The sequence below is a fragment of the Natator depressus genome, chromosome 19, assembly GCF_965152275.1.
Source record: "Natator depressus isolate rNatDep1 chromosome 19, rNatDep2.hap1, whole genome shotgun sequence".
Taxonomy (NCBI): domain Eukaryota; kingdom Metazoa; phylum Chordata; order Testudines; family Cheloniidae; genus Natator; species Natator depressus.
The window spans coordinates 9401115-9421650 of NC_134252.1; the positions used below are offsets into that span (position 1 = coordinate 9401115).

The 20536-nt window shown below is 54.8% G+C and overlaps 1 protein-coding gene across 1 annotated transcript in view; it reads left to right on the forward strand.

Annotated features, from left to right (window-relative positions):
• The window catches only part of EXTL1 (exostosin like glycosyltransferase 1), a 46912-nt gene that overhangs the window by 23727 nt on the left and 2649 nt on the right, over window positions 1-20536 (forward strand). Inside the window, exons 2-9 of the mRNA XM_074934412.1 lie at window positions 12099-12192; window positions 12812-12919; window positions 13900-14019; window positions 16882-17014; window positions 17101-17219; window positions 18219-18314; window positions 18668-18754; window positions 19985-20145. Of these exons, the coding sequence (XP_074790513.1) occupies window positions 12099-12192; window positions 12812-12919; window positions 13900-14019; window positions 16882-17014; window positions 17101-17219; window positions 18219-18314; window positions 18668-18754; window positions 19985-20145 (918 nt within the window). The remainder of the gene's footprint in view (window positions 1-12098; window positions 12193-12811; window positions 12920-13899; window positions 14020-16881; window positions 17015-17100; window positions 17220-18218; window positions 18315-18667; window positions 18755-19984; window positions 20146-20536) is intronic.

Here is a 20536-nt window from a genome sequence, read left to right on the forward strand (position 1 = left end):
TGGACACGTCAGTATTTACACTGGAACTTGCCTTGAGCTCAGTAATGAACTGGTCACCCACACCGGCGTATAAGGGCAGCACGGACATTTCTTCTAACACAAGCGATCAGAATTGGGGAGCCGGCTGGATTCGGCTTTTAGTTACACTGGGATCGTTTCAATGGAGCAGCTCCCGAAGGACACGGGTGCAACTGGCCCAGGACGTAACATAGCCAGTTTGCCACATAAGTCCCAGCATTCAACGAGGGAAAGTAGCTGCAAGCCCAGAGATGCATCCGGGGGTTTGAGAGAGACTCTCGCTCCCGAGGCTGTAGCTGTCCTTCGCCCTGGCTTGGGAGCTGTGGCAGAACAGAGGGGGGCAATCAGCAGAGAAAGCACCGACCTTGGCCTTTGCTAATGACATTTCATGGGAATGGGATTTTTGTTGAGAGCCTGTTTTAAGTTACCCTCCATCTCTGCAGGTAGCGCGAGTAAGAACAGGGTTGTTAATGAGCTGAAATGAGCCAATGGGGTTTTCAGCATCTATCCGAGGAGTCTGGCTGAATTCCCTGGAGGTGGTTTTTGTTCATAAACTTTATGCTGTCAATACATCAACTCCCAGCTGGGGCTAATTTACCAAATCCAGCCAGCTGCCTGCAGAACGTGCTTGGGACCCGCTGACAGGAGCCATCAGCAGGGAAGGGTTAGGCTGATGCAGATTTAAATGAGTGAAATGGATTGGGCTGTCAGAGGGAAGCGCCCCTCCGCTGTGTCGGGGTGGGGGCATTCTGGGTCTGTGAAAGCCTGCCTGGCTGTACGGTTCCAAGCTGAACGGGGTGTGCAGAGAACGCCTGCAGCCCTATTGGGTCCCCCAGGAAAAAGTGCACAGCAGCCAGGCTTCCAAATTCCCAAGGGGGCTTTGAATCCTAAGTTATGGGGTATCTGGAGGGGAGCTCAGGCCTGTTATATAGGTAGGGGGGATTTTCAGATGCACCAGTGTGGCTTTCAGGGGGACTTGTGCACCTAAGTCACTTCCGTGACTTTGAAAATCTCCCTGCCCTGTATCACGCCTGCCGGGCGAGCACGGTCCTGCCAGCGCTCCCTGCCTCAACTTCCTTCCCCAAAGTGGCTTTTCTTGGCTCTCCACACACAGCTCAGAGCTGGAGCTGTGGCTTAGCCCTCCAGCCAAGTCACAAACACCCCAAACTTCCTCCCGGGAAAGCACAGAGCCACCTAAAAACAGCCCCAACAAACAAAAAGGTCCTTGTGGGTCTTCGGCGCTGGGACCAAACCCTTTTAGGGCCCTCTGTGAGTCTTTCCCCTGCTCTGGCATGGAGCACTTAGTCCCCAAGCCCGGTTTCCTAGAGTCCCGGTGTTCTCAGACCATGGCCTGCTTACCTCCCGGAGTTCAGCTCTGCTCTGGGAGCATCTGGCTTCCTACAGCCCCTACCCAGCTCAGAGCCTTCTGCAGTACTAATGCCCAGACTTTGCTCCCTCAGTCCTTTTATAAGGCCCAGCTGTCCCTTCAGCTGTCACCTGACCCTCCTTCACCCCACCCCCTCAGGCTGGGAAGCAGCGAAATAATTATGACACAGTTGTGACTGGCCCCATCACCCTTGTGACATCACCCATAAGGGCTAGCAACAAAAGGTATGTCTATACCGGAGGTGCTGACTCCGTGGGTGCTCCGGGGCTCAAGCACCCCCTGGAAAAAAATAGTGGGTGCTCAGCACCCACCAGCCACAGCTGTTCCGTGGTGCCGCCGATCAGCTGTTCTGCGGCTGGTGGGAGGTGCTTGGGGGAGGGTGGAGAAGCCATGTGCAAGCCAGGAGCCTTGGGGAGGAGGTGGAGCAGGGGCAGGAAGAGACAGAATGAGGTCAGGGCCTTGGAGGAAGGGGCAGAGTGGGGGTGGGACCTCATGGTGGAGCGGGGTTGAACACCAATAAAAGTCCGTGCCTATGGTCTGTGCTGCAATCACAGGATGTAATGACAGCTTGGGCTGACATTCCAGAGCTAGCTTTAATGTAGCCACTTCGAGTCCCGGCGTGGTGAAGCCATGGCCGAGTGCGCTTCGGTGCAGGTGGGACAAACCCGCCCAGAGCCCCGGGTGATTGCTCGCGGGGCAGCCCAGGGTGAAGCAGAGGCAGCTGTGGCTTTATGCTCTGGTACCTGGGCTGGCTAGATTGAAGCGAGTTCGGGTCCATCTACTCACGCTGCAGTCGCTCCCTGCGATTGCTGCACAGACAGACCCAACGTTGGGAGGTGGCTCCAAACTCCTTCAGAGCTCAGAGGCATTGGATCCATCCAGGGCTCTGTGCGTCACCGAGACAGGAGCCTTGACAGGACCCGGTAACTTTCCCTTGGCTGCAATCCAAAAGGCAGCTCAGGGCCATATGGATTTAAAGAAAGCAAACTGTTGATCAGGGTTGGAAAACCTCCCTGAGCAAGGCTCCAGCCAAACCCGCAAGCCAGGCCAAGAGGAGCAGACTGCTGGGCTTGCCAGTGCTGGGACTGTTCGACGCGAGCGGCATGAGAACACCGGGTAAAGCACTGGCAGCCGCAGTAGGAGCTGGAGGCCCTCCAGCCTGGAGCCCTTTCTCATGCAGTCTGCTGGGGCAAAGGCAGCAAGGACCAGCCCCGGGGCGTTCTCTGCCGCTGCACCAAATCACCAAGCTGCTGCAAAGTCAGGGCAATGTCTTGGTGCCTGCCCAGTGCTCTCAGGCAAAGGGACGGCCACAGCAGGACTTGGGGAGGGATGGGGAATCTTTCAGCCCTGCTTCTTGTGAGCACGGCAGAGATAATGCGGGTTTCTGGGCAGCGTGCTTGAACAGGGTTATCCCAGCACGGTTCAGTGAATGCAGACAGCAATGCTGTTTGCTAGTTCAGTGAGCTGAAACCTGCGCTCGCCCAGCCGGGCTGGAGCCTCAATCCACCCTTCTGATCTATAGCGTGGGGAGCGTAGAGGGCTCAAAATAGCCCTGCCCACACTCGAGCCCAGCCAGCAACGTGAGAATCTGGGGTCAGCTACAGAGTGGACAGGGCCTGAGTGGGAAGAATGGGGTCCTAGGAAGGGGCAGGGAAAGACGGTGGGGATTTCCAGGGACACGGGAGACTGAAGGTGATGGGGGGGTCACTGGTGCAAGTGTAACAGGAGCGGTGGAACAAGCCACCTTGGTGTGTGATTTGCTCAGATCCTGCAGTGAGACCTGGGATAACACAGCGGCGTAACAGAAAAAGGTCTGAGTGTGTGTGTGTGTGTGAGAGCGAGAGAGCATTGACTTGTTTATTCTCGCTTGGGTGAGACAGGGATACATGATTTTGAGGCCAGTGTGCTGTCATCACTACCTATTGCGCAGGCCACTGTGACATCATCCCCTAATATTTGAGCAGGTGTCATATCACCATGAAATGCTTCAGTTAGTAGCATGACATCACTGTCATCCAATTCTCAGGGTGGAGCATTGCATCAGCACACGATGCTTGGGTGGGTGCAACATCATTGCTGGGCAATGCTAGGGCAGGCATGATGTCGCAGTGGAATTCTTGATGGTTGTGACATCATTGTTATGTAGTGCTAGGGTGGGTGTGATGTCATCCCTGTGGAATGCTCAGACGGGTGTGACATCATTGCTATGTGCGATGTCATCCCTATGGAATTCTCAGCTGGGTGTGATGTCATTCTATGCAGCGTTGGTGTGGGTGTGATGTCATCCCTGCGGAATGCTCAGACGGGTGTGACATCATTGCTGCATGTGATGTCATCCCTATGGAATGCTCAGCTGGGTGTGACATCATTCGATGCAGTGCTGGTGTGGGTGTGATGTCATGACATGTGGACTGCTCAGACGGGTGTGATGTCTTTGCTGATCCCCTAAGCGGGAGCACAGCCCTTTTCTGGCTAGGCTAGAGCAGGTCCTTGAGTCGGTCCCATAGAACCCTTCCAGTCCAACACACCCCTGGATGTTACATGCCAGAGGTGTATTCCCCCCCTTCCCAAGCTACCAGGAGCTGAGCTCGGCGCAGCCTGGGAAATAGTGGCTCCTTGTTCTTTCTGCCCCTTCCCTCCTTGTTGGTGGAGCTTAGAGAAGAAACAGAAAGGTGGGTCTGTCCAAAAGGAACATAAATATTGGATTTTCCGGTGCGGTTGCAGGGACCCAGCCATGAATGTGCCTCTCACAGGCCAGCTGCACAGAAACCTCTTTCATAGCGAGGGGCTGAGCTTTGGAGAATGAAACACTGAAGGGGAAACAGTCACCCTCAAACCAGGGCACTTCAGGCACATTAATGAAGGGGGAGTCACCTGGAGGAGGCACCGGCCTTCGGCCTCCAAGGAATTAGCCGGGGGTGGGGGAGGCGGATCATGCTGGGGCAGTGCTTTACCTTTGCCAGGGCTCGCAGGGAAGTGAGCACGCAGAGAGAGCGGACAAGAGGCTGAAGAGCCTGGGACTCATACATGAGGATCCAAGAGAAACAGCGACCGGGGGGAAGGCTTGGGAGACGGAAGCAGCAGGCTGGAAATACCTAGACGCCTTGGAACACCCACAGTCGGCTCCCAGCTTGCTCGAGGCGGGTGGAGGGTCTTACATGAGACGTGAGCCAGCGAGGTCTGAGGAGAGGCCTGCTGCCTTCATCAAAAGCAATGAGGGTTTTGCCTTGGGCTTGGGAGGAGCAGGGATCCCCCAATTCTGCCTCCGCCCTTACGTGGACATTAAATATCCTGAGACAAAGGGATTTTTTTTCCCCAGTATCCTCAGCCGGAATCTCTCCTCCCCTCCTCGCTGCTGCCGTGCCAGCTCTCACACGGGGCAGCTTTTGCTTGGGGTTATGCCCGGGTACAGGTCACCCGGAAGGTAACTCCGCTGAAGTCAGGGGGTGCCTTTCGATTCACACCAGGATAAGCAGGCAGAGTCCGGCTCGGCTGATTGACGGGGGTGGGGAGTGACTGTAAGGAAAGGGGGGCGGAGGAGTGGGGGAGCACTGGAAGGTGAGTGTGCAGGGAGGGGGGTATTTAACCTGGGGTGTGAGAAGTGGGATCGGGGTGGGACGAGGAAGCCCCTGGGGTAGTTTTGTTCCAGGCAGGCCGTGCCGTGTAAAGAAACGTCACCAGAGTAAATGGGGCCTGGACCAGCCTGAGTTCTGGCCTCCTTCCTCCTGCTCTCTCCAGAAACGCTCTTCCTCCAAAGCTGCGTCTGCCCCAGACACTCTGCCACCCCCCAGAATCAACTCATCTTCCGCTCCGTGCCTTAGATCTCCCTGCCCAGGCAGGCAGCCCCGCCCACCCAGCAGGCAGCTGGCAGGCCCCCATTCCTCCCCATGCCACGCTGTACCTCCCACCGACCCAGGGGCCCATGTACTGGGTCCCACTCCTGGCTCCGAGTCTGAGTCCTTGGAGTGGGGAACAGAGTCAGGAGCACGTGCCCAGCTTGCAAGAAAACTCAGCTCGGACATGTGTTCATTCCCGATCTAGGCATCTCCATGTGCAGGGGGCAGAGAAACCACCTTGCTTTATGGGGCTGTCCTGTCAGGAACGCTCCCAGGGCCTACCCAGCAGAAAGCTGCACTGTGCCCCCGTGCACGGGGCTCTGGGAGGGGAGCGCACGGCTCTGTGAACAGGACTGTGCTGAGATCTCTGCCTGGCTGCATCTGCTTAACAATGTGTCCCGCATGGCTCTGTCTGCGAGGGTTAAGTACGCCCGGTGGCATGAGGCTGCGAGGTGTATAACGGGCCTCATTCTGATCTCGCCGCTTTACACTGCTGTAATCCAGAGTCACTCCTCTGACGTTCCCCTCTGAGTGGAAGGGCCGTCCTATGGACTGGCACTTGGGAGATCTGGAGTCAATTCCCTGGCTTTTCTACAGACTCCTGGTGTCACTTTGGGCTGGTTGTTGAGTCTCCCCGTGCCTCAGTTTCCCCCCGGAACATGGGCTGATAAGCAGGGTCGGTCGGAAACAAGACATTCTGTTTCACAACAAAATTTGAGGTTTTGACTTTTGTTTTAGTTCCGTGGCAGAGGGAAAACAAGGCCTTTTGAAATTTTTCGCAAAATTAATTAGCGCGAGTGAGCGCCACCCCAGAATAGCCAGTTGCCTGGAGGTTAGGGCACTCCCTCGGATGCAGAAGGTTGAGGTACAAGTAATCTGGGTTTCCCACATTCCAGGCGACTGCCCTGACCACGTAGCTATTCTGGGGTGGTGCTCTTGCTCCCCCGCCCCCCCAATTCTATCCTGGACCTGAGAAACCTTCTGAATGAAGTGGCATTTTCCAATGAAAAAACATTTCATCAAAAACTTCCCATCCGGCTTTACTCATAACCCTTCCTTGTTCTTGTCTCTTTCCTCTGAGTTCTTTGGGACAGGGACTCTAGCTTCCTGTGTGCTGCAGCGTCTGGCCCAATAGGGCCATGATTTCAGCCGGGCATCTCGGTGCTGTTATCATGGTACTATTAAAGGTGATGGGTGTGACCAAGCACATTGGCCCACAGTGAGCTCGCATCCTGTCTGCCTTTCGGGGGTGTTGCTGAAGTCATAGAATCACAGAATCATAGACTTTAAGGTCAGGAGGGACCATTATGATCATCTAGTCTGCCCTCCTGCACAACGCAGGCCACAGAATCTCACCCACCTACTCCTGCAACAAACCCCTAACTTATGTCTGAGCTATTGAAGTCCTCAAATTGCGGTTTAAAGACTTCAAGGGGCAGAGAATCCTCCAGCAAGTCACCCGTGCCCCGTGCTGCAGAGAAAGGCGAAAAACCCCCAGGGCCTCTGCCAATCTGCCCTGGGGGAAAATTCCTTCCCGACCCCAAATGTGGCGAGCAGCTAAACCCTGAGCATGTGGGCAAGACTCACCAGCCAGACACCCAGGAAAGAATTCTCTGTAGTAACTCAGATCCCACCCCATCTAACATCCCATCACAGGCCATTGGGCATATCTACCGCTAGTCCTTAGCCACAAAACAAGGATTGGGATTCCCAGCATCCCTAAGATAAAAAAATGCGGCCTATGATTTACATTTTACAAACACGGCTGCCCTCCAGGAAGCAGCGGCAAAGGGCAGGAGCCAGCAGAGGAGCCGTCCCGGCCCCTTCCCCTTCAGGGTGTGGAAAAGTCAAACACGCTCCCCTCTGCTGTGTGTCTCGTCCCTTCCACTGCACCGTGGGGGTGGGGGGGAGGCATAGAGGGGGCAGTTCCTGAGCTCTCACTGCAACAGGCTGACAGATTTCTGCGTAGACTTCTGTGCCCTGCAGCCACGCCTGCTTCTGACCCCCAGCTGGTTAGGAACGGGGGGTCTGGAGCCACTGGCAGCACAGACTCCCCATGTCCTTGTCCCACAGTGTTGCAGCTGGCACAGGGGGGCAAAGAGGGACCCTTGAGTCCCTCCTCTCTGTGCATGCAGGCAGGGCCAGTTACAGTCTGAACTTTTCTCAGTAGCAGCCAACAGGACAGCTGTGTGATGCTGTCCCTGGTGCCTCTGGCCCCTCTGCGTGCAGGTCACATCTCCCTTTCTACACAGCGTTCTTATTTTTTATACTGTGTTAGCCCCCCGCTCCCCCAAATCATGGACAAGGACCACACTTTGCAAAGAGTTGTACATCACACTGAGGATCATGCTTTCCTGTGGCTCACTGAGATCAGGACCCTCTGATAAATGATCCCCTCCTGCTTGACAAATGTCTTCTATCGTTTCCTCATGTATCACGCCTCGCAACTCAGCTTGTTGGCGTACGCCCGTTGGGTGAGCAGCTTCCCGGGATTCAGCATCACATGGAAGAAGAAGGGCTCACCTTTCTTTGAGGTCTGTAATATCACAGTCCAGATCTGAGGGCTCTCTGTGGGAACAGGGCTGGGAAGGAGAGAAACTCCGGCCAGGACAACGCTGAGAGAGTTAGGAAAGATGAGCAGAGTCTGGTTTAAATAGGGTGGGACTTGGAAGTTCCCTTAGGGGCTGATGCCACTTGAAGAGCCTGAATCTGGAAGTTGCTGAGTGTCTCCTGAGAGGGACTGAATGGCCTCAATCCTGTTGGCCTGTATTAGATAGTCACCTTGCAGGATCGGGCCCTGAACATGGTTCTACTAAAAACATCACAAGAGATAGAGGGTCAGAGGAACTGCACCTACTCCAACCCAGCATGCCGCCATGGTGACACAGAGAAGACAGCATTTGGCCCTCTCACCCCTGCTGGGGATTCTCCTGGCACAGGGGGCAGGAACTCCCTAGTGCATAAAGAACCAGCGTAGTTGGCTCCAATACCATGCAGGCACTCTGTTCGCCCCTGAGGACTGTTGCCAGATGGTGCAAATTGGAGCAGCCCCCAGGCTGCTCTAACCTATGGAGGCTCACAGGGCCCAACGGAGAATCAGGGAGTTGATTACAGTAATCAACTATACCACCCACTGCACTGACTGGAAACTCAGCACAGCAGAAAATCTGGCCCAGTATTTTGAGCTCCAAGAGTAACTTAGAAGGGTTTAAGAAATACGAATACTGTCACTTGTGCTCTCAGTGACACCAGAGATTATGGAAATTGAGAGAATTTGTACTAATTGGATTTACTTTGACCAATCGATTCCAGTTCTTTGCTGTTTGCATTTTACTCAGCTTGGACTGTGGAAATAGCCTGGTCAACTTCACTCCGGTTTAAGTCAATTGCACTTTCAGGAGCAGGAGGCTGCAGGGCCGGCTGGGTTTCCAACACAGCAGAGGAATGTTTAGCTTAGACAAAATATTGTTTTCATTGGTATTTAAAAAAAAAATCAAACTTCATGAAACCATTTGCATTAATATTAGGCTTTACAAACCTAAACTCTGGGCTTCAGTTGGCTGGGCCATTGTTTGTGTAATGGTGACAACCATACAACCAAGCCTGGTTGGGGTTTTAATGAGCAGCATCTAACTGATACACAAATGGGCGGATGCTGCCAGGCTGGCTTTCTGCATGCGTCTGCTCATTGCTGGAGGCGATGTGATCCGAGTCAAACGCTCCAGTGTAAAAACTCACCACAGCCTCCACACCACAGAAACCACCCTGGCATTTGGCACTAATTGCCCCCCTCTGGTGGGCAGGCTCTGGGGTAATGCTGAGGACTGATCTGACCATGAAAACTGAACTCCCCTTTTATCCCCAAAGGGTGGTCTGTTTCCAGCTCAGAGCTGAGGCATGCTGGTAGCAGGGGGAGGGTGGGGGGGAGAAATGCAGCAGTGAGGGGAAACTGGCCTGATGCAGATCATATTGTGCTTGTTCTGTGGAAACATAAAGTACTTCAGTCTCCAGGGCTGATCTTCGATCGACTCTTCACCACACAAAATCAAACAACTACAAACCGGTTCTTAAAACGCAGCCCAAGTGACGCTGATGTCTGATGAGAATTCTGGACTCTCTCCCCTTCTAGGGATTTTCCGGGCATGGAGGGGTGGGCATTCCCGAGAGTGCATATAGCCAGTGTAAGTGGCTTCAATGCCATCCTTTCTGCAACCCTTGCTGCAGGGGGCACTCCATTGGCAGGTGGTCCTTGGAGGGCTGGGTTCTCAAAGCTTTCCAGACTGTGACAGGACCTCCCTGTTAAATCTAGCTAAAAGGAAGGGAGGGTGGACAGCCCCCAGGTGGAGAACCCATGCCATAGGCTGCAGGGCTGGGGCGGGGGAGGGCACTTTTTGGTTGGGCCAAACCAGAGTGACCCTGTGCCCCTGTGTACCAGGTGGCAATGCCACTCATTCAAATGTAGAGGGGGTGGGTGTAGGGGCTCATGAGCCGGTGGCAGGTCAGGCTGCAGAGGAAAATCTGTGCTCCCTGCCACTTTAAATGGGACTCCGCAGCCCCTGACTAAAGCAACATACAGCTGAGATAGGCACAATAGGTCACTTCTGGTCACTTGGCCCCTGTCAGGGCTGATTTCCCACTCTGGCACTCTGAGTGCAGAAGGTGGGGGCCCGCAAGGAGTCTAAAAATTAATACCGGCTACTCCAGGCTTGTATTAAACTTCCGAGGTTACAGCTTTTCTCTGACCTTGGATGGGCAGATGCTGCCACCACCCAAGTGCAAAAGACCCCTTTTAGGATCCAGGAAGGCGCTCCTGGGAATTCCTTCCTGTGGGGTACCCTCAAGCCCTTTCACCCCCACTCCAGGGAAGAGCTGAGAAAGAAAATAAAGGAAATCAGCTGTTACCACCAGCTAATTAAAAAATGTGCACAAACCTCTTAAGACACAAAAATTCAAATCCTGTTCTTAAAAAAGGTAAATTTTATTAAAAACAAAAACTCAGGCTATTGCTAGATTTTAAAGGAGCAATTTCCAAAAATTAAGCACCGAAACTAGCTTTCTTGGGGGTTCAGCTTGAAGGTTACAAGCAAACAAAAGCATCTGGGGTTAGCACAGAGGAGTCCACTAGCCGTAAGAAATAAACCTGATCGCGTCTTCCAAGACATTTCCTGATCGACTTACATAGCTGAGTTTTCAAATAAGCAGTTTCTAGGTATGATTCTGATGATTTCATACCTGGCCCAAGCTTCTCACAGTTCCCCTCTTCCCCGGAGAACAACAACAGACACAAAGGGGAAGTTTTTCCCCAATTTTAAAAAGTTCTAGCCTTCCCCTTGGCTCTTTTGGTCAGGTGCCCACTCCCTTTCTTTTACCTATGGACTTTTTTTAACCCTTTACAGGTAAAGCAAATAGAGAACAGCTACTAACAGGGATTTTATAGCTAACTGGCTGGCTGGGTGTTCATAAAAGGGAGCCCCCTTCATTTATCACAGCCCCCGACACCAGGGTGTCTGAGCACTTCACAAGCACTGATGCATTTAACCTCACAACACCCCTGGTTGGTAGAGAAGTCTCATTAGCCCCATTTCACAGATGGAAAACAGAGGCACAGACCTGCCTGCAGTCACCTGCGAGTCAATGGAGGAGCCAGCCACTAAATCAAGCTCCTCTGAGTTTCACGCCAATGCTTTTTCCACACAGCCATCTCCTCTCCAGCATGCTGTGGTCATATGCCTGGATGATCACAGGCCGCCGTGCCAGAGGATCTAAACACACTGAGACCCAGGAACACCTGGGTTCTCATCCTAGCTCAGACACTGACACCTCTCTTTAGCCTTGGGCAAGTCACTTAGTTCTACCTCTGTCTCAGCTTCCCCCTTTGTCAACTGGGGACAATGATAGTGGCTTTGTGCGTGGGTGCATGGAGGGGGGAATCCTGAGGGTTTGACAAACACTAAGGCATATTAAGCTTTCCAAGGCAGCCCCCTCTGGGGATAAGAATGGAATTTAGGTTGTAAGCTTTGAGGCAGGGACCGTCTGTTTGTCCAGCACCTAGCGCACTGGGGTCCTGGCTCATCACTGGGGCACCCAGGAGCTATGGTAATACAATCATAATAATGTAATGCTTAGCCCTGCCTTTCTTGGCTTTGGTTTCTGAGTATTTATTTACAGCATTTGTGCTGTCACCACACTGAGGTCATCGGCTCCGGCCAGTGAACCAGCTGCATGTGATGCTGGCTGGCACGCCTCTAAAAGAGATCTTTGTGGCCCCAAGCATCTCCGCTACATGACACCCGGCTGATAGATGGCACATTATCGACTGCTCCCTATTCAACAGTGTCCAAAAGACCAGCATGGTGCCAAACATTTTCATCCTAAATAAATGTAACCATCTCGTTAATGCCCCTTCATATGACTATGGCAGTGGTCAACCATGGTGCTGTTACACGTAGTCTTACAAGATTTCTTTTTTTTTTTGGCAGACAAGCGTTTAGTCTTGGAAGAAACCGCTGTGTTATGTTTTGTGATGATGTTTCTTTCTGGGGGAGCTGTAGCAAGCAGCGGGGAGGGTGCTCCCTGCCTTAGTCTCTCCAACTGGAGTCAATTCTGGAGGCGGAGGTGCTCCCTGGCAACAGCGCTTTGGTATTTGGGCTCAGATTTGTGACGGAGAGGATGCCTGCATGCTATTTGTGACCACCTCTGTTCTAGGAGTGACGTATATGAGTCCTCGAGGTCTTGCCACTGAAATACAACCACAGCGCTGAGGACACTTAAGTCGACAAGGCAGGTGGGGGAGCTTTGGGGCACATGGAAGGAAAAGAGAGCACAGGTTTCTAACCAGAGCTGCATTTTGTTCCCAGGTTTGACTATCAGGAGTTGCTGCACAACTCCACCTTCTGCATCATCCCCCGCGGCAGGCGGCTGGGCTCCTTCCGCTTCCTGGAAGCGTTGCAGGTACCACTGCGGGCAAGACAGCAGGAAATGTCTGTAGTCAGTCCGTGAATTTCCCTCCTCACCCCAATCCCAGGGCACAGGAGCCTCTGAGAATGGAGAGAGAGAAGCAGGGCAAGAGCCTGAGCCTTCCCGCACCCCACACACTTATCTCAACGTCTCCAATTCTGCTCCTCAGAGATCGGTGCCCCTTCCCCCTCCTCCTTCCTCTTCGCTCCTTCTACCCATCTTCTCCTCTCCCACTTCCATCCCCTTCCCTGACACCCTCCACTCCCCCACCCCCATCCCCTCCCTCTGCCGCTAGCCCTTCCTGTCTATTCCCTTGGTAGAGAAGCAGCCATCAGGAGGGTCCCTGAGGAAATCATGCCTGCCTCAGGCTGGCCGTGAGCAGGGTTAATGCTCCTAGGTCTTGGACAAAAGCAGTCTTTGAAAGGGGGCTCTCTAGAAATTATTTGGGCTTCCAATACCACTAGCCAGCTGCTGTGCGCCTCCCTCGGGCCTCCTGTTTCCCCCACCCCCGTCAGACCCAGCAGCCGGGCTGTCGGCCCCTGAGCTGGTGGGTACAAGGCTGACTGGCCTGGGTCTCATGGGCGCGGTTGTCTGCTGTTTCTCATCCATCCAGGCTGCTTGCATCCCAGTGCTGCTCAGTAACGGCTGGGAGCTGCCGTTCTCTGAAGTGATCGACTGGAGTAAATCGGCCATTGTCGGGGACGAGAGGCTCCTCCTGCAGGTAACGCAGCGCCTGGCACAGGGTGGCACAGCAGACAGTGCCATGGTGTGAAGTGCCTTTCGTTCACAGCACCGGAGAATTACTGGCCATCGGATCTCCCTGTTCTGGTGGTGGACGGGTGGATCGCCCCTTAGCCGACGGCTGCAACAGAGCCGGACAGGGCAGCCAGCCATCAGAAATTGGCCGACCAGTCGTCCCCTCTCCCAACCCTTGTCCCCTATCTCCCGCGGCAGATGTGTCCTGCCTCACCCTCCCACAGCTGGCTTAGAGCCCGCGCTGCTCCCACTGAAGTTTGCTATTGACTTCGGGGGAGGGCAGGCAGGACTGGAAGGCTCATTAACACCCCACAGGGGCGGCTTAAGGGAGGGAGCTAGAGAGGCGTTAATCAAAGGCCTGAGGGGACACCAGAGAAACTCGCTCATTGCTGCAAAATGCATGCCTGCAGGTAATGGAAAATGATGCCTGGCTTGTGCCCTTGTCAGCGCAAAACAGTGGATTTGTGTAGGCCCTATATAAACAAGCCTGCTGTGCACATCTGCACGGAACATTAAAGGCTAGATTGTACCTTTAGGCTCAGTCCTGAGCAACGGCTGGCATTTAAGCTCCCCCCTGCCAGGAGTAGCCCTGGGAGGAACCAATCCCTTACCCCTTGCTCCGGGTGTGTAATAATTTGCTACTGGCCTATACCAGCAGCAAGTTCCAGTGAGCCCCAGGACAGCTCAGCTGTGCTGGCTGGCACGCTGAGGGGGAGAAGCCAAAGATCCACCTACCCACTCCCCCACACCTGCTCCACTGGGGGTGGTAGGGTGGCTGGATCGAGGCCTGTTTTTGCTTAAAATGTTTTTAACCCTCTGGCCAGGGTTAGGGCCTGGCTCCCCAGCACCACAATCAGAAGGAGACACTTTGCCTGGCTGCATAAACCTTACTAACCCCGTCCCCTCTCTCTGTCTCCCCATTTCCGTGGTTTTTGTCCTGCTCAGATTCCTTCCACCGTTCGCTGTATCCCCAGTGACAAGATCCTGGCGTTCCAGCAGCAAACCCAGTTCCTGTGGGAAGCATATTTCTCCTCCGTGGAGAAAATAGTGCAAACCACCCTTGAGGTGAGCCACAAGCTTCTGGTATCTCTCCCACAGCAGCTCCCTCGGTGACCGTTCCACGTAGTTTGGGTTTTTTTAAACAGGCAAGCAGCAGCAACAACAGCTGGGACCAACAACAACAGGGTGGTGGCAAATCCCACCCCGTCTGCATCCCGTAGGGGGAGAGAGCAGATCAGGGCAGAGGGATTGGCACCCGCTCAGTGCAGGAGTGAGTAGACGGATGGGAAATGTATCGCTACGACAGTGCCAGCCACTAGGGGGCACTGTAGGGAATGGGGCAGGAGTGCTAGTTGTGGGGGAGTGCCTAGCTACTCCAGTCCCAGCCTCTCCCAGCAGGGTGCTGTGGGGTGTGGGGCAGGGGTGCTGGCTGATGGGCTTGCCTAGCTCTACAAGAGGAGCGTGTGCCTGTGTCAGCCTCATTGGGCAATATTTTGGTGGACTTTTCTGCACAGGGCTGGGAAAGGCTCAGAGCTCTGGTCCCTGTGTTAACAGCTGCGATTGGACAGAAAGATGAATTTGTTCAGCTAAGTGGAAGGGGACAATAACAGATGTTGCCCACGGACCTGTTGCCTTCTGGCTTCAGGGCAGTTCAAATCCCTACTGTCTCCACTCTGGGCACTCAAACTCACATTTTCCTGAGTCGCTCAATGGAAAGAAAAGACTTTAACTGGACATGATAAGCAGGATGCCTTGACCACAGGAAGCCAGCTGCCGCACAGCATCTACCAGGGCTTCCCAGCTCTGCCCCATGGTTGGCTTCTAACCCAGTTTCTTGCTGGAGTGGAACATGGGCTATTAGCCCTTTGTCTGCAGAGAGACCACTCTCTTCCTTTCAGGCATCGCTGGATGGCTGTGGATAAACCAGTAAAGAAATAGGTTCTCTAGCTCATTATGTACCAAGCTTCCTTCTCTTGTCTCCCTCTCTGCCTTTACCCTGTTCTCCTCCCCTCAAGACCACAGGTTCAAATCTCACCCAGCTCAGTTATGACCAAAATTGACTATCTGCTGGTTCTTCAGCGGCACCTGTGAAATGAGCCTGGGGGGTCTCAGCGCAGCTCCCAGTGGACAGGTTTCCACCCCAGAGAGACCATCCCAAAAACTGATGATCTCAGCAAGGCCAGGAGCTCAAGCAGACCCAGGGCCAAAGTCATCCTCAGTGTAACTCCACTGCAATCAGTGATGTTGGTGTTGGTCCTGCTTTGAGCAGAGGGTTGGATTAGATGACCTCCTGAGGTCCCTTCCAACCCTAATCTTCTATGTTGCACCAGGGATGAATTTGGAACCCTGATGCTCTCTTATCTATCCCAACAAGCCCCTGACACACGGGCAGGGCAGGGCCGGGGAAGCTTGCCCTGCCTTTGCCCTGTGGTGAGGCAACTGGTGGGCTGAGATCGCTGGCCAACATCTCATTGTTTCCTTGAACTGTGCAGTGCTCCCTCCTCTCTGTCTTTCTCCCCCTGTTATCTCTTAGCTCACACTTGCACGGTGAGCTCTTTGGGGCAGGGGATATATTTCGTTCTGTTTGTACAGTGCCTAGCAGACCAGGGTCCTGGCGCTCCTGGGTGCTACCACAGCACAGTACATAAATATAATAGTCATAGAATATCAGGGTTGGGAGGGACCTCAGGAGGTCCAACCCCTGCTCAAAGCGGGCCCAATCCCCAACTAAATCAAATAATCAAATAATAACAGAGGCCTTCAGGCCCCAGGGCCATGCATGCTGCCCCTCTGCCGAGTGCTAAATTCACACACAACAAAGCTGTCAGGCTGTGAGTTTTTCGAATGGCATTTCCCCTTTGGGAGCAAGACCCGGACTCATTGTTATCTTTTACACAAAGCCTCCCATCAGAAAGTAGAGGTGCGCGATCATGTCAAGATCCAGGGCTCAACCCCCGCCGATAAACAGCAAAGAGTTTGACATCTGTCTGGCATCGTCATTTCTGAGCAGCCTGCCGGCATGGGCCGCAGGGAGGCCGCGTCTCCCAGTTATTCCGGTTGGGTTGGAAGAAGGAAGTGCCAGGAAGTCTGGTTTTGTGCCGTTTCCAGCCCTGTTGTTGCTGCTCAGCAAGGCTGAGATAGTTCAAAGCAGAACGTTTGGCCGCTCAGCCAAACCAAAACCTCGACTTTCTGAGGTCTGCTCATTGCTATAAATAGGGAGCGAGGTCCAGGGCCAGATTTTGTACCCTTGGGGAGGTGCCAGCATGAGCAAAGGGCTCAGCATCTGGATCCAAAGTGCCCTGAAATCCTGGGGGGGCTGGTTCATCTCAGGATAGAGATGGGAGATCTAGCAGTTCAGTTCTAGAGCCCATCTTGGTTTCAGCCCATCTCCTAGTTACGCATTTAGCCTGTATTCTGCTTCCACTCACTGGTGTAAATCAGGAGGAACGCCACTGAAGTCAGTGCAATTAGCCTGGGGTAAAGCTGGTGCGGCAAGAGAATCAGGGATTTATGCATTGACCACTGTACAGTATAAGCAGGACCCCACCCACCACCCCAACTTTCAGGACTGAGGGATGGTTTCAGGTGGAAGCCGGGCAAAATTCAGTGACAAGGTCGGGCAAATTGTGGTGGATTTGAATCAGTTTCATGCTGATTTGAATCTCAGGACAAAAACTCAGGGGTATGATCCCTCCCTCCCCAAATCAACCCCCCCCCCCAACTCTGTTTGCACAACTCCCTGGCCAGCCAGGTCCTGCCGCGCTGCAGAGTGCAGCACACCCTTTGTTTGGGTGACGTTGGGGGGCCTGGGTTGCATTTCCCCAGCCCCGGGTTTGCAACTGGATGTTGTCTCCTCTGCTGAGCACTGCTGGCTTGATGCGCCTGCTTGCTGCTAGGGTGATGAAAGCAGTCTCTATCTCCCACCAGATAATAAAGGATCGGATATTTCGTCGAGAATCCCGCCCCAAGTTCTTGTGGAACACCCTGCCTGGGGGGCTGCTGGCTCTGCCAGAGTATTCCACCCACCTCGGTGACTTCCCTTTCTACCACCTGCAGCACGGTAGGAACCGCTCCCTCCGCCCACCCCGGGTGTGCCCTGGCGCTTCCCTTGGGAACCCCTGACTGATCCGATCTCTCCCTTTTCAGGGTCCAGCCCCTCTGGCAAGTTCACAGCTTTCATCCGGGCCGTCTCCCCTGTGGTCTCCCTCTCCCAGCCCATCCTCAAGCTCATCCAGACTGTCTCCAGATCCCAGCACTGCGCCCAGGTCAGGGGCAAAGGTTAAACCCCACCCTCCCAGCCACGCTCCTGGGTTCTAGCGCTGCGGAAGAGAAGGCGAGGGCCCAAGCTACTGCTTTGTTCTCCCTGTTAGAACTAGAGACAGGCCCGAACCAGATACCCCTGGGCTTTGGGAACATTTGGATTGGATCTGAATCTCTCCCACTGAATTGACTGGAAGGGCCCCCATTGACTCCCGCAGGCATTGGATCTGGGGCCATGGTGCCTTAGACCCACTTCTGACAACGGCACATAGAGACCCAGAAAGCCATGGAAAGGCCCTGGTAGATCAGCAGAGGTGCTGAGCCCCCGAACCTCCACCAGAAAGTCAGCCCACAGCTGGCGGAAGTCAGCATAGCTCCATTCGCACCGACGGAGCAATGCTAATTTACACCTGCGGAGGATCTGGCCCCACTGATTTCAATGGAGCGATGCCGAATCGCCCCATGTGCGGATCTGACCCACTGACACCCATGGCGTGACACTGATTTATGCCAGCTGGGGGTTTCGGGCCCATTGACTCCAATGGAGTGACACCGGTTCTGGAGCTGGCCCCAGCACCTCTGGAAATCAGACCCAAAGGGTTTATCTGGGGCAAAGGGATGGGAGAGGGAAGAGTTTTATGTACCTTTATTAATCACCCTCTTTAACTAGACCTTGCCCCACGCCCGCAGCCCCGGGCAGGGGCGTCCAGCCTTGGCATTACGATTTGTAATTTCGAGCTGGGAGAGTACTTCCAGGCTCCAATTAGAAGCTATTTGCATAGCAAGTAGAAGTTAAAAGCAGCCACAGGTGGGCGGTTGGGCCCCTAGTGACGCCCGGGTTTGTTTGATTAAAGCGAGGGTGGTAGCTCCGTGCCAGGCTCGAACTTTCCAGCTGGGTGGGAGGACTGGGAGGCTGTGGGTTTGGGGCACACCCTCCCGCCCCCTCCTAGACACACAGAGCCACCCACTTGTGCTGACCTAGGCGCCCTCGGGTTTGGTTTTAGATCCTAGTCCTGTGGAGCTGCGAGAAGCCTCCCCCACCGAGGGGGAAATGGCCCCAGACAGCAGTGCCTTTGACAGTCATTCACGGCCGGCGGAAAGTAAGCAGTCGCCGGGTTGGTTTGTTTGTGGGCCTGCCGCCGCGGGATTTCTCGGGCGGGACAGGGAGGGCTGTGAAGGGGCTATGCACCCCCCAGGGCACGGTGGGGCTGCTGCTCTCCGCGCTGCGGCAGCTCGGCCCTCCCAAGGGCCAGGGGAATGTGCGGCCGGGGAACGTGCGGCCAAAGAACCGCAGCCCGGATTTGTGCATCAGGGAGCGGCTCAGCAGTGGCCCAGCCGGGACTCAGCGGCAGGCGCCCGCTGCTCTGCACTAGCCTGCGCTCTCCAAGGGATGGGGAAGGGGCGGGAGGGGCTCTGGCCCCCTCCCTGACTCTGCTGTTCCCTCTCGCTCCAGGTAAGCGACCGTTTCTTCCCGTACTCGGCCATCGGGACGGATGCGGTGCTGAGCCTGGATGAACACACCAGCCTGTCGACCAGCGAGGTGAGACCCGGGGCTGGAGGGACCTAGATAAAGATGCCTCATGGGAGAGCAGGGTCTCAAGGGGCTTCACAAGCTGTCCACGGATTAGCCACTGGGCCAACAGGGCCTATCCCGAGCGGCTCCAGCCAACCGGGGGACCCTGGGAAAATGAGCGCCCCCGTGCCCCAGCTCACTCTGCCCGCCCGGTGTTCCTGCCCTGTCCGGCTCTGCCAGCCCAACCAGTGCTCTGACCCCGTGGGGTAGGGGGTGGGGTGGGACTGCAGGCAGAATGGGTGGGGCTCAGGGCCCCACAAAACCATAATCCGCCTCTGTACCCAGAGCACCATGGAAAGTGCAGCCACCTCTCGGCTGGAACGTGGCAGGAGTTCAACAGGGTACAGCAACTCTACAGATCGTGTGATGTGCTGAGTGCCCTCAACTCCCAGGGCCTGCTAAAGAATGCTCACCATCGCAGGATCAGGCCCGAGTTGAGGGCAGGAGGGGCAAATAAACTATGGTGGGAATAGACCCTGTAATAATAATCAAGCTAGAATCTGGTCAGGACGTTGGGGTTAATGCCCCCCTCTTACAAAAAGTGCCATGGCCCCTGAGCAGCCAGAAGCTCTGCTTTACATCTCTCCAGCACAGCACCCCCGCCAGGTCGTTGGCACTTACCACGCTGGGGCACCAGATCTCCCAGGCTAAGCAGGGCTGGGCTGGCTGAGTACTTGAATAAGAGACCTCCAGGAAAAACCCACATGGCAGCATGCCACCTGCTGAATCACCCACGTCTCTCGCTGAGACGCCTGGCTGTGCCCGGCAGGCCCTCCACCCCAGTACGCGCCCGGCCCAAGGGCGCTTACCGCGTGTGATCCAGTAGGATCACATGGCAGCAGGCAACCTGGCTTGCAGGCGAGGATTGAGGCATTGCGTTTCTGCTCTTAGCTGGTTGGGGTGTGGCTTGGGGGAGAGGATCCATGTCCTTAAAGGGAGTAGGGAGGTGCAGGTTGCATGGCACAAGGTGTCGAGGCTCGGAGAGGTACTGAGGATGTTTTGAAGACGTGCCCGTTCTTCGCAGAGAGTAGCGATGGTGGTAAAGATCGAGCGGGTCAAATCCAGACGGGCTCTGTCCTAGCCAGGGTAGTTCTGCTCTCCGCAGTGTTCTCCTCCAAATGATGGAGGTGTTTGTCTCCGGATCTGCTGCTAATCGGCCCTGCCCTGGTGGTGAACTCTCTCCGTCTGGCTCCCCAGGTTGACTTTGCCTTTGTGGTGTGGAGGAGTTTCCCTGACCGCATTGTTGGGTTCCCCATGCGGAGTCACTTCTGGGATTCCAACCAGAGCCAGTGGGGCTACACCTCCAAGTGGACCAATGAGTTCTCCATGGTTCTCACCGCAGCTGCGTTCTATCACAGGTAAAGCACCTTCTCCAGAACTTCCGGCCTGAGGGTCCCAGGCAGAGTGAACGCTGGAGGGCTCTGTTCTTCCACCCAAAAGCTCCACGGGAAGATGAACTAGCTTGAAGCCACCCAGTGGTAGGAACCGTCTATAGCCCAGACATGGAGGCTTCAGTCATAACAGGCCTGGGGTTAGATAGCACCTTCCAGCTGAGGATCTCAAAGCACTTACCCTCGACTGAGACGGTGGCTGCCATTTGCTACGTGTCTGTGCAGCGTCCAGGACAACGGGGCCCGGCCTGGCCATGTGCTGGAAGTGGTCCTGCAATGTAGTAACGGACTAATCGAGCCCCATGCCCCGGGAAGGAGTTCAGTAGGGCTAACCTGCTTTGGTCCTGCTTTGAGCAGG